Below are 14932 nucleotides of genomic sequence, written 5' to 3'. Positions count from 1 at the left end.
GATAAAAAACTGGGGGAAAAAACGGAAGAATGGAAGTCTTCGTCACGTTGTACTGTCATGTTGCTACCTGTGAAATTGCTTCCATTAAAGAAAGTCATCAAAAAAAAATACATATATATATATATATTTTTTTTTTTTCTGTGAGAGCCTGTGGCAGGCCGCCACACATAAACTACTGTTATTCCAGAAAAGTTGATCGTCTACAGAGCACAATTGATTGAGAAGAACATGATGACTGTTATATGGTACTACTATGACTGCTATAACTAGTGACGTCGAAATACAATAGTGAAGCAACTTCTTGGTTTTGGCTAGTAAAAAATCTGTCTGGCGAGTAACTTTTTTGACCTACTAGCCACTTGGCTAGTAGGTCAAAAAGTTAATTTCAAACCCTCATAACAACATAACACCGGAGGGCTCCAGCGCTTCACTCTGGGTCAGGAGGCTATACATCTTAGCCCAAGAGGAGGGGCTGAGTTTACAAACTGCAACGAACAAAACTCCAGACCCTACGTTTAATTAAAATATCATCGATCAGTTGATCAATAATCAATAATCGTTAGTTCGTCGTCACACAAACGGAAAATGACGTCACCAGCCCGGTTTATAAACTGCTACATGTTATTGGTCCGGCCACGCCCCCTGCGGCCCCTCCCTCGTCGGACGCCGGCGGCGTGAGGCGGCGTGGGGGCGGGGCCAGCGGGGGCGTGGCGCCGCAGCCCTTCTCTCCTGGGCGGCGGCGTGGCCTGAGGGGGCGTGGCCTGAGCTCTGGTTCTCTTCCTGGTGGCGAGGGGGCGTGTCCTCTCCCTCCTCGCCCCTCGCCCCCGCTGGCCACGCCCCCTGGCGGCGTCCTTAGGCCTCTCCCCCGGCGCCCGGTGGCTGTTCAGGTCTGGACTCAGACTGCGGAAGAGCTGGCGGACGCAGGGCGGCGGCGGCGAGGGGGCGTGGCCTCTGGGCGGCGCCTTCAGAATGCGGTTGGCGCCGGGGTCGTAGAACCGGACAGGAAGTCGTTTGTATTTGACCTTTAACCCCTGCAGGTCCAGAGGGCGCCGCTTCTTCCTGGAGCGTCGGGAGGCGGCGCCAGCGGCCGGCGAGGGGGCGTGGCCTGACGGCGAGGGGGCGGGGCCTGACGGCGAGCAGAGCAGGTAGACCAGAGACGTGCGCGGCTGCAGCGGCGTGATGATGTCACAGTAGGACGCAGGGAGGCGTCGCCACGGCTGTGTCTTCGGCGTCTGCTCCGCCGTGCTCTGATTGGCTGCAGCGGCGGCGCCAGGGGGCGTGGCCTCGGGAGCGGCCTGGCGGACGGACGGGACGACCAAGCGGACGGTCTGCGTGGCGTGGCTGACCTTCACCACCTGAGGACAGAGAAGCGGTGAGACGCTCGTCCTGGACGGCGTGCTGAAGCCCCGCCCCCTCCTGACTCACCTGACACCTGGACGCCATCCTGAAGCCCCGCCCCCCCCTCCTCCTCCTCCTCCTCCTCCTCTCATACGCAGACTCGTGGTCGTCGTGGTCCAGCAGCGGCAGGACGGTGGCGTGAGGCTCCTCCCCCTGGTCGGCGCCACGCCTCTTCTTCCTGTGGCTTCGCCTCCCGTACCTGTCAGCGATGACATCATCAGAGGGACGCCGGAGTAAAGCTGTGATGTCACACATCGCTCAGATAGAAAAACACTTCCAGTTTTTCCCAAATTCAGTTTTTTCCGTTTTAAGGAAGTTTTGGAAATTACGTTTTTTTTTTTTTTACCTTTTACTTTTATTTTATAAGGTTTATTTTAGTTTATAAGTTTGTTTTTAACATAAAAACTAAAATGTTCATGAATTAAATAGAAATGACTTTAAATTTATTGAAGAAACAAACACTTTTCCTCCAAACCTTCAGATAATATTAATGTTTATGAGTTTTAACCAGTTTCTAGTTATTATATAATATTATATATATTATACTGTTATACTGTGAGTTATTATATAATATTATATATATTATACTGTATATTAATATTAGTTTAAACCTGTTTCTAGTTAAATAAATCATACAGTATCTCACATGTTTGTAAATATTGTATTATATCTGTTGATGGGACGACAGTGAAGATGTAAAGTCTCAGTTCTACGGTAGATGAGGGTTATAAGCAGCATGGTGGTGGAGTGTCGTGCTGCCGCCACTGGGGAGGGAACCAACACCAACATGTGACTGCTGAAGCAGAGTCTGACCCCCTCCCTTCAGACAGGACATGTCACGCAGCCCCAACCCACGACCCCAAGTCCACTCTTGCCCCGAACATTTCTTCTTCAGTCCCGGATGTTTTCTCAGACGGAGTTGAACATTGACTGAGAAGCCTTTCATATTTAAAGACCGGGTAAACCAAATTCAGTATTTTTCTTCTTATCATATTAATTAGGCCTTAAATGTGTCCCTCAACACATGTAAAAAATATTTTTCCCATTCATCATTTCCTTGAGGAGCTATGCCTCAGAGACTGTTCTGTGTGCAGGTTTAGAATGGGCGGGCTTAAATCGATGACCGCTTTACGTAAAGCGGTCATACTTACATAAACCCGCCCCCTGCTCTGCTCTACATATAAATACATTCAGCCAACTGACTTCAGAGGTTTTCCGTCCCACTTGCTCTTCAGTCTAGCTGAAACACTTGAAACAGCCAGCTAACTAAACGTAGCTCATGTTCACACACAGGGGAGACCACTACTGTCGTGTTCCTTCATATAACGAGTTTACAGTGCTAATGTTAAGGTATTCACACCGTGATAAACAGCAGTTACCGCGGGGAGAGAGGCTGACTCCCCCGGTCACACACCCCTCACAACGTTACACACACAGACACACACACACACACAGCAGCAGCAGCAGCAGCTACAACACCGTCTTTTGACCAGAGTCTCCCTCATTAACACACTGTCCGACCAAACAGCCTCCTCTCCCCCCAAACAACCAGACACACGGGAGACCAGCCATAGAGCTCCGGACCCCACGTGACCTCCAGCGTTCGAGCGGCCATTTTGGCAGGAAACTGACCAGCTCTGAAGCATTGACTGTAAGCGCCGAAGCCGTCTGAGTTCACATGATCTCACTTTAATTCCAACACATTGGACTTAATATAAAAAAAACTAAATGGATTAAATATTACCGACCCTTATAATGCCCCCGGGGTGCTTTTCAAAAATATTTTCGCCGAACAGGACGTCCTAGACCTGCAGTATCCGGACACAGCTACCTGATCAACTACTCTACAAGCATACAAAAGCCGGCTTTATGCTCTTTGTGCTCCACAAAATGACACAAGCAGGAAAGACGGTGACAAAAAGAAAAGAAAGAGGCAAACACATACAAGATGTGAGTCTCCTTCGCCTCCAGCCTTTCCAAGCTGACCCAGAGCCGGTCGCAGCGCACCGCCGCATCCGCCGCATCCGCCGCATCCGCCGCGGGCTGATCAGCACCGGGGAGAGCTCCCGGCCGGCACCCCATAGCACCCCGGACAGCTACGAGCTAACGTTAGCCATGCTACACTGCATTAACTGGGATGATACGACACTTACCCCTCTAGTGAGGATACAGCAGGTTTTTGCTGGTAGATTCCACAGCTGGACGTTCACCACAAAGCCAGACTGCGTCCATGTGTAACCCTCCAGGCTTTTGTATGCTTTTAGAGCAGCGCGATGCAAAGTTGATCAGGTAGCCTAACTTAGCTGTGTCCGGGTACTGCAGGTCTGGAACGTCCGCCGGCGGCCGGAGATACTTTTGAAAAGCACCCCGGGGCATTATAAGGGTCAGTAATATTTAATCTATTTAGTTTTTATATATATTAAGTCCAATGTGTTGGAATTAAAGTGAGATAATGTGAACAGACAGCTTAAAATCTTCCATTTTACTGCCAAAATGTTATGCAGCTGTTCTCCTGGTCCACCGATCCACGTCTGCCCTCCTCCCGCACTATCTACATATACAGTCACATTGTTTACGTTACATTGTGTGTTTTAATTAATCCTGTAACACACACAGTGTGACCGCGGTACCGACAGAGTGACAGGCAGGCTCAATGTCAGTGTGCAGAGGGATGAAATGACAGCTGTTACTCCCCACAGTGACTCCCGACACTTAAACCTAGTTGCTTCTATACTGAAAAACCCTGACATGTCAAGCTTTAGGGTGTGTTTGAGGACTAATTTATCCGTCTAACCCACAGTCTATGGTCTAACCATCATAACTATGACACCTGAAACGGTAAACACAGCTGATCGATCGAAAAAAATTACGCCGGAGTGAATTTTTTCTGTCACTGAAAACGGCTGGTTCTTGAACGTAACTCGGTCAAAGTAGACGTATCCTCAATATGTTTTGCAGTTCTGTTGGGTCATACTACATGCTGACAAAGTTATACATGTAAGACTTGTATGGGCTCGGAGAAAATCGCTTTGTTACTCTCGTTCCGCACCTGGCTCTCCCCTGTTATCTACTCTACGAAAATCTTCAGATTCCTGCCAAAATGGCGTCGCTGTCAGTTTCGGGGCTGCGTGACGTCAGCTCCCGGAGCTCTATACTGTACAATCACGGACAGAAAACACCGTTAAAAAAAAAAAAAAAACTCCGCCATGGTCTCAGTCCACCACACGTCCGAGCGGACACACAGCTGATCAAACCATTTCTTACCTTCACTCTGGTGTCTAAAACAGGCAGCAGCAGCATCAGTCATCCAGTTAATAATCCACCGATCAATATTATTCCCGTTTTGATCGTTACTCGCGGTCTGCCCGTTTCCTCCGTTTGCATTGTGTGAAAGAGAAAAAAAAGTTTTTAGCCGCGGTAGCAGCCGTAGCCTCCTGGCTCCACCGTGTTGTTTACCCCGGTCTGTTTCTGATCCTCCACCGTGTTGTGTCCCCCAGTCTCCTCCCACCGGGACACGGCTGCTGCTCAGCTCGGACGCGGTGTCACGGCGCCGGGCGGTCTGGACCGGGTCTGGACTCGGTACCAGGTCCAGAGATAATTCACTGTCTCTGCTACTGCTTCTCCTGTCAGGACACTTGAAGCTAAAGCTTACAAAAACTTTATTTATTTTTTCACACAATGCAAATGGCTGAAACACGCTGACCGGGGTAACGAGATGTAAACAGAGCAGCATGGTGGATTATAACCTGTTGCAGCTGGATGACTGCTGCTGCTGGGACTGTTTAGACACCAAGAGTGAAGGTAAGAAATATTTCCTGAAGGTTTATCAGCTGTGTCAGTGCTGAGGACTGGGGTGTGTGGTGGAGTGTGTTTGAGGTCACGTTTAGGTTGCGTATCAGAGACGGTCAGTGAAGTCCAGCTCTCCTGCCATGGGGCGTGGTTTCTTTGCCTGCAGCACGACCATATCGCGACACGCCCCCACCGTCCGGAACCAGAGAAAACTGCTCATTTATTGACAACTTTGATGCAGAATTTTTTTTTTTAGTCCTCCAAATTTGACAGAGTGGTTAATAATATATTTTCCTGTGGTATTATAAACTTAAAACACATATTTATTCTTGGTTTACCCGGTCTTTAATATCTGATAGAGATGAGAATAGGGCTGAAAGAGCTGAAAGAGCTCCATGGTGAAGCAGAGGAAACAGGTATTTGAAAGGCTGCAGGCCAAAAGATTTAACAAATGAGTTCTGTTTTTTTTCTCCAGCCACAGTTCCACACTAGACAAGTTCACTTGAGCCATTCTTGTCATTACAATGAAAGGAACCTCAGTCAGTACTAAATCTGCTTTTTATTTCATCTGAAGCAATGTTGTCTTTTCCCTTTATTTTCTCCTCAGAGTACCAGAATGCCTAATTTATGTGTTAAAAATCAAAAATGTTTTCTGGGGGAGTGCCCCAGACCCCAATACAGTTATATATATACGTGTGTGTGTGTGTGTGTGTATATATATATATATATATATATATTAGGGCTGCCCCCAAATAGTCGACCAAGCATCGGTCGACCAAAAAATCATTAGCCGACCAAAATTTCATTGGCCGATTGGTCGCAGGAAGAAAAAAAAAACATTTGGAGCCTTGTCTTGTCAAAATTAAGCCAACATCAATGACTGAACTTTTTTTACACGGCACGACAGTCTTTCTCGTATCACCGCTGTCAGCGGTGCTGTCTGAGCCCCGGTCCTGTCCCACAGCGCTCACCGGCGGTCAGTCTCAGTGTCACGGAGCGGATCCATGATAGTCCCCGCTGCAGTCAGAGACCTGCACCCATAGACATATGTCTATGCCTGCACCGCTCCACGCCGCGGTGCGAATCCCCCCCCCCCCATCTCCCCACTTCCTGTCTCTCTCTCAGCTGTTCTATCGATTAAAGACAATAAAAATTAATGTCCTTTTTTTATGTGTGTGTGTGTCTCAGTGTGTGTGTGTGTGTGTCACCTGGCGAGTGACTCGGAGTCGAAGTAGCAGACGAAGCGTTCCCGTCTGAACTGCCTCACCAGCTCCTCCACCTTCTCCTCGTCTTCGCGCTCCAGCTGCTCGCGGCTCTTTCCCCTGAAGGATTCTGGGAGATCGTCATCCTCGTCGTCGTCGGCGTTGGCCAACGTGGCCACGCCCCCTTCTCTGCGCTCGCCGCCGAGCAGCGTGGCGTGGAGCCGGTGCGAGTACAGCTGTTGGTCGTCCAGCCGCACCTGGGCGCCGGTCAGCGGATCGAGGCTCCGCTCACCGCCGCCGCCGGGCGCCATGATGGGTCGCTGCAGAACGACCTGCGGAGGAAACAGACAGGAAGTCACCGCCGACGCCGCTTCATGCAGCGCCGGCGCCTCACGGAGAACACCACGTACCTGCACGGGCGAGTCCCACTCCTCGCTCTGCGTCTCCATGGTGACGGGGAGGCTGAAGTGGAAGCTCTCCGTGTCGTCGGCGACGTCGTAGCAACGCGTCTGGATCACCTGGGCGACACAGACACAAACAGCTGTGAAGGGTCAGGGGGCGGAGCCAGAGGACGACGGACAGGACGCCGAGGGGGCGGAGCCAAACCTCCTCGATGGTCCGGTCCATGGCGTCTCCGCGGCGACGGGAGGATCCAGACGAGTCGCTGGTTTTCCTCCGGTTGGTTTTCCTGTGAGCTTTCCTGTGGACGGGAGGCGTGGCCTGGTGGTGAGGGGGCGTGGCCTGGTGGTGAGGGGGCGTGGCCTGGGCGTGTGGTGTCTCTGTGGGCGGAGTCGCTCTGTCCTCCTGCTCTCTGATTGGTGCAGACAGCCTCTCCTGGACGCCGCCGCCCTCTCCTGATTGGCTGAGCCCGTCGTGGTCGTCGTCTGGCTGCTGATTGGCCGAGCGCTCTGAGCTGGGCGGGTGTTCTCTGGTGCCTAGCGACCGGCTGTCGTCAGAGCAACGCAGCTCGTCCAGCTCGGCCCTCGGCGGCGGCGGGGCGGAGACCGCCGGGAGGTCGGCGTGCGACGGCCTGAGGAGATAGAGATGGTGAGGACGCGGCGGCGGCTGAGTGCCTGTTGTCGTGGTAACGGTGCAGCAGGACGTACCTGTTGTCGTGGTAACGGTGCGGGTGGTGCAGCAGCACGTCCTGCAGGAAGCGCTCCAGCAGCGTCAGTCGGCTCCGGCCGCCGGACGGCGTCGCCGCGGCGCCGGAGCCTCTGGAGGACGAGCGGACGGCGTCGAGGTGTCGGCGGCTGGACAGGTGCTGAGACACAGAGAGACAGGCTCTGATTGGACGGTTCTCCTATCAGCCAACCAGCAGCAGCCAATTAGGAGCAGCCAATCGGCAGCAGCCAACCAGCAGCAGACAATCAGGAGCAGCCAATCGGCAGCAGCCAAACAGCAGCAGCCAATCAGCAGCAGCCAATCAGGAGCAGCCAATCGGCAGCAGCCAACCAGCAGCAGCCAATCAGGAGCCTACCTGGTCCAGGTTGCCGTACAGGACTCTGCAGTAACCACAGTAACCCTGTCCGCTGGGCGCCGCACGCCTGGACGGGCCGGGCTCAGGCTCCGCCCACATCCTGTCAACCAACCAATCACCAGCCAGTCGTCAGTCATAAGTGTTTAGAGATCATTACAGCGTGTTCCCACCAAACGCGATGTAATCGCGTCGCGCTAGACGCTCCAGTTTTGACGCTAGTCCAATATGCAAAAAACGCCTCGTCGCGGCATCAAAGATATTCAATAAATGGAAAGATACTCCATGAGCGGCTGCTCCAATGATATGAAATGGTATACACTTCCTGTCTCTCTAAATGGGCGTGGCCAACCGTCACCCCACCTCGTCTGTGAACGTGTGTGTGGATTTATACAATTTTTAGGTAGATGAAAGTGAGATATTTATATTTTCTTATGATAACATTAAATATTTACACTACTAACAGTAATATTTAGCATGCCAAAAATAATTTAAATCATTTTCACGGGATTTCGCGGCCGTTTGTTTGACGTTGCCTAGGAGATCTGTGCCAAATCTCGCGAGAGTGTGTCGTAGAGACAGAGACAGGTCTTGAACAAAGTGGATTTTCTCCGGATCTCTCCGTCTGAAAATTACCATTTTGGTGTCAAACTGTTCAGAAGAGATGTGGCTTGTGAAAAATGAGTCCAAAATTTGCTTCAGTGACCGTGGGGAGAAAGGCCCGATCATAATCGGTGTTCACATTAAATTGTCCCATAGGAATCAATACACTCCAAACTGCCTCTGGTCTCTCTAAAGGGGCGTGGCCGTGCAGAAGCCCACGTGACATGCATACAGGAAGCTGACTCGTCATGAAAGGTCTTGGTTTATAAACCGTCTTTGGCGGCATCGCGTCACGTGACGAGCCCGCCCAAACAACAACATTTCTTCCACTATTTCATTCTCTCGTCGACCATAACCACCGTCGCTGCACTGTTCCTGTCCCGTAGATGGGAGAGGAACAGCGGTGCGGGTCTCTGGCTGCAGCGGAGGAGACAGCTCCGTGACACTACTGTGTGACTGACCGCCTGTTGAGTGCTTTGGGACGGGGCGGTCGGCTCACAGCGCCCGCTGGTTGAAAACAGCAGTGATAACGGGCTTTCAGGTCCGAATCTCCAAACCAGAAACGTTTGTAACAGCAGTGGAAAAGCAACAGTGAAGAGCTGTGGCTTTGCTGCAGCTAATGGGGATCTGAATAATAAACTAAACTAAACCCGATAACTTCTAATATTGTAAATAGACTCGCTCTGACTAAACTGCCAAGGGAACACCAGTACGTCCGTACGTCAGCATGTCGGTGACGATCGCAAAAGTTCAATTATTTCAACTCGTGCGATGAAGCGTCATCGCGCCAAGCGATTTTTCGCGGCCAACGCGTCCATCGTGCCGCGCTATCGCGTCCATCGCATCGCCCAGCGCGATGACGAGTCTAATCGCGTGTTTGCATTGACTTTACATGTAATCTCGACGCGCGATGAAGCGTCATCGCGTTTGGTGGGAACACCCCGTTAGAGGGAAATAAATAATATAATATATAATATAATATAGTGAATACGATTCATGATGAAACACAGCGTCGACTCACCTGCTGGTCAACGCCGCCTCCTGGTCATCTGCTGCACACACACACACACACACACACACAGAGAGAGAGTGAGTGAGTGACATGAACATGTGAAGGAAACAAACGGATCAGAGCCACCTGCTGCTGGTTTCCCCCCAAAACCACGTCTGCTGGTTCCCACGCCTCAGAGCCGTGTGTGTGTGTGTGTGTGTGTGTGTTGTGTGTCTGTCAGAGTAGAAGTAGAAGTAAAAGTAGAAATACCATAACTGAAAACGACTTTGGTAAAAGTTTAAGTCACCCATAAGAAAATCACTTGAGTAAAAGTCTTAAAGTAGCTCACATTAAATGTACTTAAGTATCTTGTGAAAAAATATACTCAAGTATCAAAAGTACAAGTACAAGTACAAAGTATTTAGCATAAAAAGAAGCAAAACAACCACTTGTTTTGCTTGTGTGTTGTTTTATTTCACTTTCAGGTGAATAGATGGAATGATCAAACAAACATGTAGAGTGAGTGAATCAGTCTGAGAACATAAAGCAGCGTCTGTCTGTCTGTGACCGTTAGTTAATATACCCTCATTAAAAAAAGAACTCCAGTAAAGTACAAATCCTCAAAAAAACTACTGAAGTAGTGTAACGAAGTACATCTACTTAGTTACTATACACCTCTGGTGTCTGCTGTGTGTGTGTGTGTCTATGTGTGTGTGTTGTGTTGTGTGTTCAGAGTTCAACCTTCATCGGAGTCTGACATCCTGACGGGACACCTGCAACACACACACACACACACACACCTGTTATCACCATGGTAACCATCACAGTGTCATCACCATGGTAACTATCACAGTGATCAATACTAGTGATTTAACACGTCGTCTCACCTGGAGCATCAGTGAAGTGTCTGTCCAATCAGAGCGCTCCATGCTGTAACCAACAGCAACCAGGTGAGAGATCCAGGTGGAGACTCCATGAGCCTGACGACACACACACACACACACCACACACACTCTGTTACACTGTGACGTGATGATCGTAGCTGCTGATTGGTTGAACTGAAACATCTGTGACGTCATGACGACGTTAAAGTCCGTTAAACTTTTAAACTCTGACCCGAGTCAATAAATAAAGTTGTTTGTTTATGACGCTGCTCTGACCAATCACAGCGCGGCTCCTCCTGCGCTCTGATTGGCTGCTGCTCTGACCCGGGCTAACTAACGCTGCTAACTAACCAGCTGCTCGTAAAACCCGGGTTAACTCCGGGTTAAACCGGTCTAACTAGCCGTAACCATGGTGACGCTGCTGGTGACGTGGCAGCGACGTTAGCAGCAGGCTAGCAGCTAGCATTAGCATGCTGTCACTGGCCGCGCGGACCGGAAGCGACTGATCACTGATCGATACCGGTGGCTTTGTTTACCTGCAGCTGGTTAGTTGTTGTTTACCTGCAGCTGGCTGTTTGTTGTTGTTTACTTTAGCAGATTGAAGCTTCTTCCGCTCGCGCTGCGCTCCGCCGCCGTGTTTAGCTTCCGGTCTGACTCTTCTTCTACGGTTCTTCTGCTGCAGCACCGGAAGCGGAGCGGAGCGGTGCTGCCACCACAGGCCGTGGTGCTGCCACCACAGGCCGCGGCCGGAACTGCACCATGTATATACATATACTATTTACTGAAATAACCCTATCTATGGGTACTGCAGCCACACAGAGTTTAGTTTATTTGAAAAGGGACAATGCACATTAATAAACATTGTATAAAAAACACAAGTTTTCATCCACTGTCCCTCTGCCAGATTGTACAAGGCCTTTAAAAAGAACAATGGAATAAAACAATTATTGTATAATAGAACACATACGGTAGTAAATGTCCGTAAATACATAAATACACATTTAGACTATAATAACGTCACTGCTCTACGGGCCAACAGCTGATCTCAGACCTGCTCAACTCCTCACAACACACAGCTTCAACTACCTCCACTGTTGCCTAGCAACCAACTCTTACTGTAGACATCTGACAGTTAAATGAAACGTAAATCACAAAACATCACAACCTTCAACAGTTTGTCTTCATGGAAACACGATGAGGTGAGAAGAAAAACAAATCAGTTTTTTGTTCAAGTGCTTTTTGTTTTTTTTATTCACAACATGATTCTGTGTTTTTGTGTTTTCAGATCTTGTTGAACGCGGCGACGTCCATCGACTGGACGAAGTCCTCGAAGGCCGTGATCTGTTCCTCCAGGATGTCTGTTCCCACCTGGAGGGGTAACACACACACACACACACACAAAGACACGCGTTAGACAGCGAGCAGCGACACACACACACCTGTACCGCAGGAAACCGTCGTCACCTTGTCGTCTTCGACCACGCAGCCGATCTGCAGCTTCTTGATGCCGTAACCGACGGGAACCAGTTTGGCTGCAGAGAGACACATTCAACCAGTCAATAGATGTATAGATAGATATCATTATATCATTTAGATATCGGTTATTGATCGATAGTTCAGATCGATCAATGCTTCAGAGGTTTCAGATCAGAAAGTGTCATCACGTTTCAGCCGAAAGATGGTGAGTTAGATCATCATCAATCCTCCAGTCGAATCCTGTGGTTGTACTTGAGTACAGAAGTAACTAAAGTAACTGTAACCATAGTAACTTACACTGTCCCCAGATCAGCCCGTCCATCTGGATACTGCGAACACACTCCTCCAGCTTCGACATGTCCGTCTCGTCGTCCCACGGCTTCACGTCCAATAGGATCGACGACTTGGCGATGAGGGCGGGCTCTGAGGAGGAGGAGGAGGAGAGGGGGGGGGTTAGTTACCATGGAAACCACTGAACGCCAGCACTCGGCGGGGAAGACTCTCATCAGTTAGTTAAAGGCGTCCATCAGGTAGTCAGCCGAAAGATGGTGATTGGTTGATCATCACAGAGAGGTGGCGGCAGCCAATCAGAGAGGACGACAGCTACCGGCCTGAACGAGCCGTGCTGCGATTGGTCGATCGGTGGCAACTTACTCTTGGCTTTCTTGGCGGCGTACTCGGCCAGACGCTGCTCCTTCAGCCGCTCCGCCTCGGCGTCTTCCTCTTCGTCTGAGCCGAACAGGTCGATGTCGTCGTCATCGTCGTCCTTGGCGACGGCGGCGGGGGCGGAGTTAGAGGTGGTGTCGGCGACGCCGGCCGGACCGTACTGGCCCAGAGGTTTCTTCACACCTGGAAGGCTGAGAGGAGACAGCGATGACATCACAGACACACACACCTGTATGACACCACACACACACACCTGTATGACATCACACACCTACCTGTTCTTCTGCGCCTGGTAGGACTTGATGTGGTTGTACCAGCGCAGCGCGTGGCTCAGCTCGGCCGCCGGCGCAGACGAGATGGCATCGAAGACGGCGACATCGGCCTGAGAGGGGACGAACCTGAGGACGATGACATCACACGGTCACATGACACAGTTTTTACTCCATTACTGTAACTAGGAACAAGTATTTAAAGGGATAGTAGCATTTTTTTTTTAAGTGGGGTTGTGTGATCTACAAATAGCCCCCAAGTACTTTAATTGCAGTAGAAGACTCTCTGCACTCCTCCCGTTAGCAACGCCAGCCCATAGCCCTGCCCAGAGATTTACAACATACAGTGTTGTGAACAGACCCAAAGAAACGGCCTAAAAGAGGTTTTACCTGAAAAAAACAACAAAAAAAAACAAACACACAGTTCCATTGTTCGCTATAAATAATTTTTTCCAGCCCTTCAAAGTTCAGGGAAAAAACACAGTTTTTATTTGGACCTAACCAACTGCTGGCAGGCAGGCGCTAACCCTGGGCGGAGGGATACGTGAGTTGGTTAGGTCCAAATAAAAACTGCATTTTTCCTGCACTTTGAAGGGCTGGAAAAAATTATATTATAGCGAACAATGGAACTGTGTATTATTTTTCTGGTAAAACCTCTTTTAGGCCACGAAAATAGGCCGTTTCTTTGGGTCTGTTCACAACAATGTATGTTGTAAATCTCTGGGCAGGGCTATGGGCTGGCGTTGCTAACGGGAGGAGCGCAGAGTCTTCTACTGCAATTAAAGTACTTAGGGGCTATTTGTAGATCATACAACCCCACTTAAAAAAGAAGCTACTATCCCTTTAATTTACATTTATCTAAAACTTAACCTTTATTGTCCCTCTAGGGACATTCTTTTTCACATTACCATTTGTTTCACCAGACACATACAAACACACACAAAGCCACACATTTTTACACTCTGGCCAGGTTATCTTGGCCAACAGTTTCATTTAAAACACTGAGTCTGTGAAACCAACGGTGACGTGTTCCCTCTGAACTGTGACACAGTTTTTATTTAAATAAAGACAAAGTTAAATAAATATAATGTTAACCTCCACAAAAAGCAAATGACTAAGAAAAGTCTCGAGTTTTTCAACCTATTCATGAAACAAATTCATCTTTAACGTTGTTTCATTGTTAATCAATGGATCTGATTGGTTCATTATCAGTATTAACTTCACTCTGTGCTGCTGCTGATCATTGATCAATAGTTAATAAAACAGAACTGATCAATAGAGTGCTCTTCTCTCCATTGTGAGGACACGTAGCATTAGCATGAGCTAGCCCGTTAGCACCACGTGACTCCACGTTAACGGCAGCACGTGGCCTTTAACTCGCATCAACTCGTCATGAACAGAACCGGGACTCGAACCGGGTCACGGGCCCTTCACGGCCTCGCGACCCTTTTATTTCAACATTAACTTACAGCCAATCAGCGAGCAGCTAGCTAGCCGTTAGCTGCCCGTTAGCCACGTTGGATTAACACAGAGCCAACATGGCGGCGGCGGCAGCGCAGAGCGGAGCCCAGTTTCCTGCCGTTTCTACCGGTTTCTACCGGCTTCTATTGCCTTCTACCGGGCTCTACTGTCGGTACCGACCCTTCGATGTAGCTGCGCTCCGACAGGAAGTCGTTGAGGACGCGGAGGCCGGAGGAGGAGCGGAGGTCACCGAAGCCCATGGCGGAGGAGAACCGGAGGAGCGCGAAGGAGCCGCCGGAGGAGGAGGAAGAAGAAGGAGGAGAAGGAGGAGGAGGAGCTGTTTTATAGCCGGAGACAGACTCCTCCTCACCGGACACTCCTCCTCCTGCTCCCCGCGGCGCCGGAGCACAGACACATTACATGTAAACGCAGCACATAGAAAGATATAGAGGTTATATTATATTATATAATACCTGATATAATGTTTTTATTGGACAGGTAGGCTACCAGGTATTGATGCACATTTGCAGCAGCTGTGCGCACGCACACACACACACACACACACACACACACACACACACACACACACACACACACACCAGTGTCCTGCTGCTGTAAATGTAAATGTATGTAAATCCTCCACAGAGTCTCAGTGTTTAGATGAAGGTAAGGTGAAAACAGCTTCAGGTAAAATGCAGTCAGACCTGTCGCACTGT

The 14932-nt window shown here is 49.7% G+C and overlaps 2 protein-coding genes across 3 annotated transcripts; both read right to left on the bottom strand.

Annotated features, from left to right (window-relative positions):
• Positions 1-183: 183 nt before the first annotated feature.
• zdbf2 (zinc finger, DBF-type containing 2) lies at positions 184-11023 on the bottom strand. Of its 2 annotated transcripts, XM_085794336.1 has the most exons (11): positions 10906-11023; positions 10348-10440; positions 10202-10233; positions 9491-9521; positions 7870-7969; positions 7496-7653; positions 6996-7419; positions 6800-6907; positions 6396-6721; positions 1426-1597; positions 184-1355 (listed from the first exon to the last, which is right to left on the bottom strand). In XM_085794336.1, exons 3-11 carry the CDS (start codon positions 10218-10220, stop codon positions 615-617), a joined length of 2079 nt encoding a protein of 692 aa, XP_085650462.1. In that variant the 5' UTR covers positions 10221-10233; positions 10348-10440; positions 10906-11023; the 3' UTR covers positions 184-614. The 2 variants fall into 2 exon arrangements, with proteins under 2 accessions (XP_085650462.1, XP_085650469.1); XM_085794343.1 differs by lacking the exon at positions 10202-10233 and having other exon boundaries at positions 185-1355.
• Positions 11024-11564: 541 nt separating this feature from the next.
• On the bottom strand, positions 11565-14529 carry eef1b2 (eukaryotic translation elongation factor 1 beta 2). Its single transcript, XM_085794470.1, has 6 exons — positions 14397-14529; positions 12762-12884; positions 12475-12677; positions 12118-12243; positions 11809-11876; positions 11565-11712 (listed from the first exon to the last, which is right to left on the bottom strand). The coding sequence occupies exons 1-6, from the start codon at positions 14474-14476 to the stop codon at positions 11626-11628; spliced, it is 687 nt and encodes a 228-aa protein (XP_085650596.1). The 5' UTR covers positions 14477-14529; the 3' UTR covers positions 11565-11625.
• Between the last annotated feature and the right edge of the window lie 403 nt (positions 14530-14932).

This window comes from Trachurus japonicus, chromosome 2 (genome assembly GCF_045865225.1).
Source record: "Trachurus japonicus isolate A0001 chromosome 2, Traja_1.0".
In the NCBI taxonomy this organism is placed as follows: Eukaryota; Metazoa; Chordata; class Actinopteri; order Carangiformes; family Carangidae; genus Trachurus; species Trachurus japonicus.
Note: the sequence above shows the minus strand (reverse complement) of the source record. Positions and strands in the feature narration are given on the sequence as shown.

Coding starts and splice junctions, on each gene's coding strand:
- zdbf2 (XM_085794336.1), bottom strand. Junction 7,970..9,490: donor GAGGCGGCGTTGACCAGCAG/GTGAGTCGACGC, acceptor GTTGGTTGACAG/GATGTGGGCGGAGCCTGAGC. Junction 7,420..7,495: donor CACCGTTACCACGACAACAG/GTACGTCCTGCT, acceptor CTATCTCCTCAG/GCCGTCGCACGCCGACCTCC.
- eef1b2 (XM_085794470.1), bottom strand. CDS start 14,476: ATGGGCTTCGGTGACCTCCGCTCCTCCTCCGGCCTCCGCGTCCTCAAC. Junction 11,877..12,117: donor CGGGCTGATCTGGGGACAGT/GTAAGTTACTAT, acceptor GTCTCTCTGCAG/CCAAACTGGTTCCCGTCGGT. Junction 11,713..11,808: donor GCGTGGTCGAAGACGACAAG/GTGACGACGGTT, acceptor TTACCCCTCCAG/GTGGGAACAGACATCCTGGA.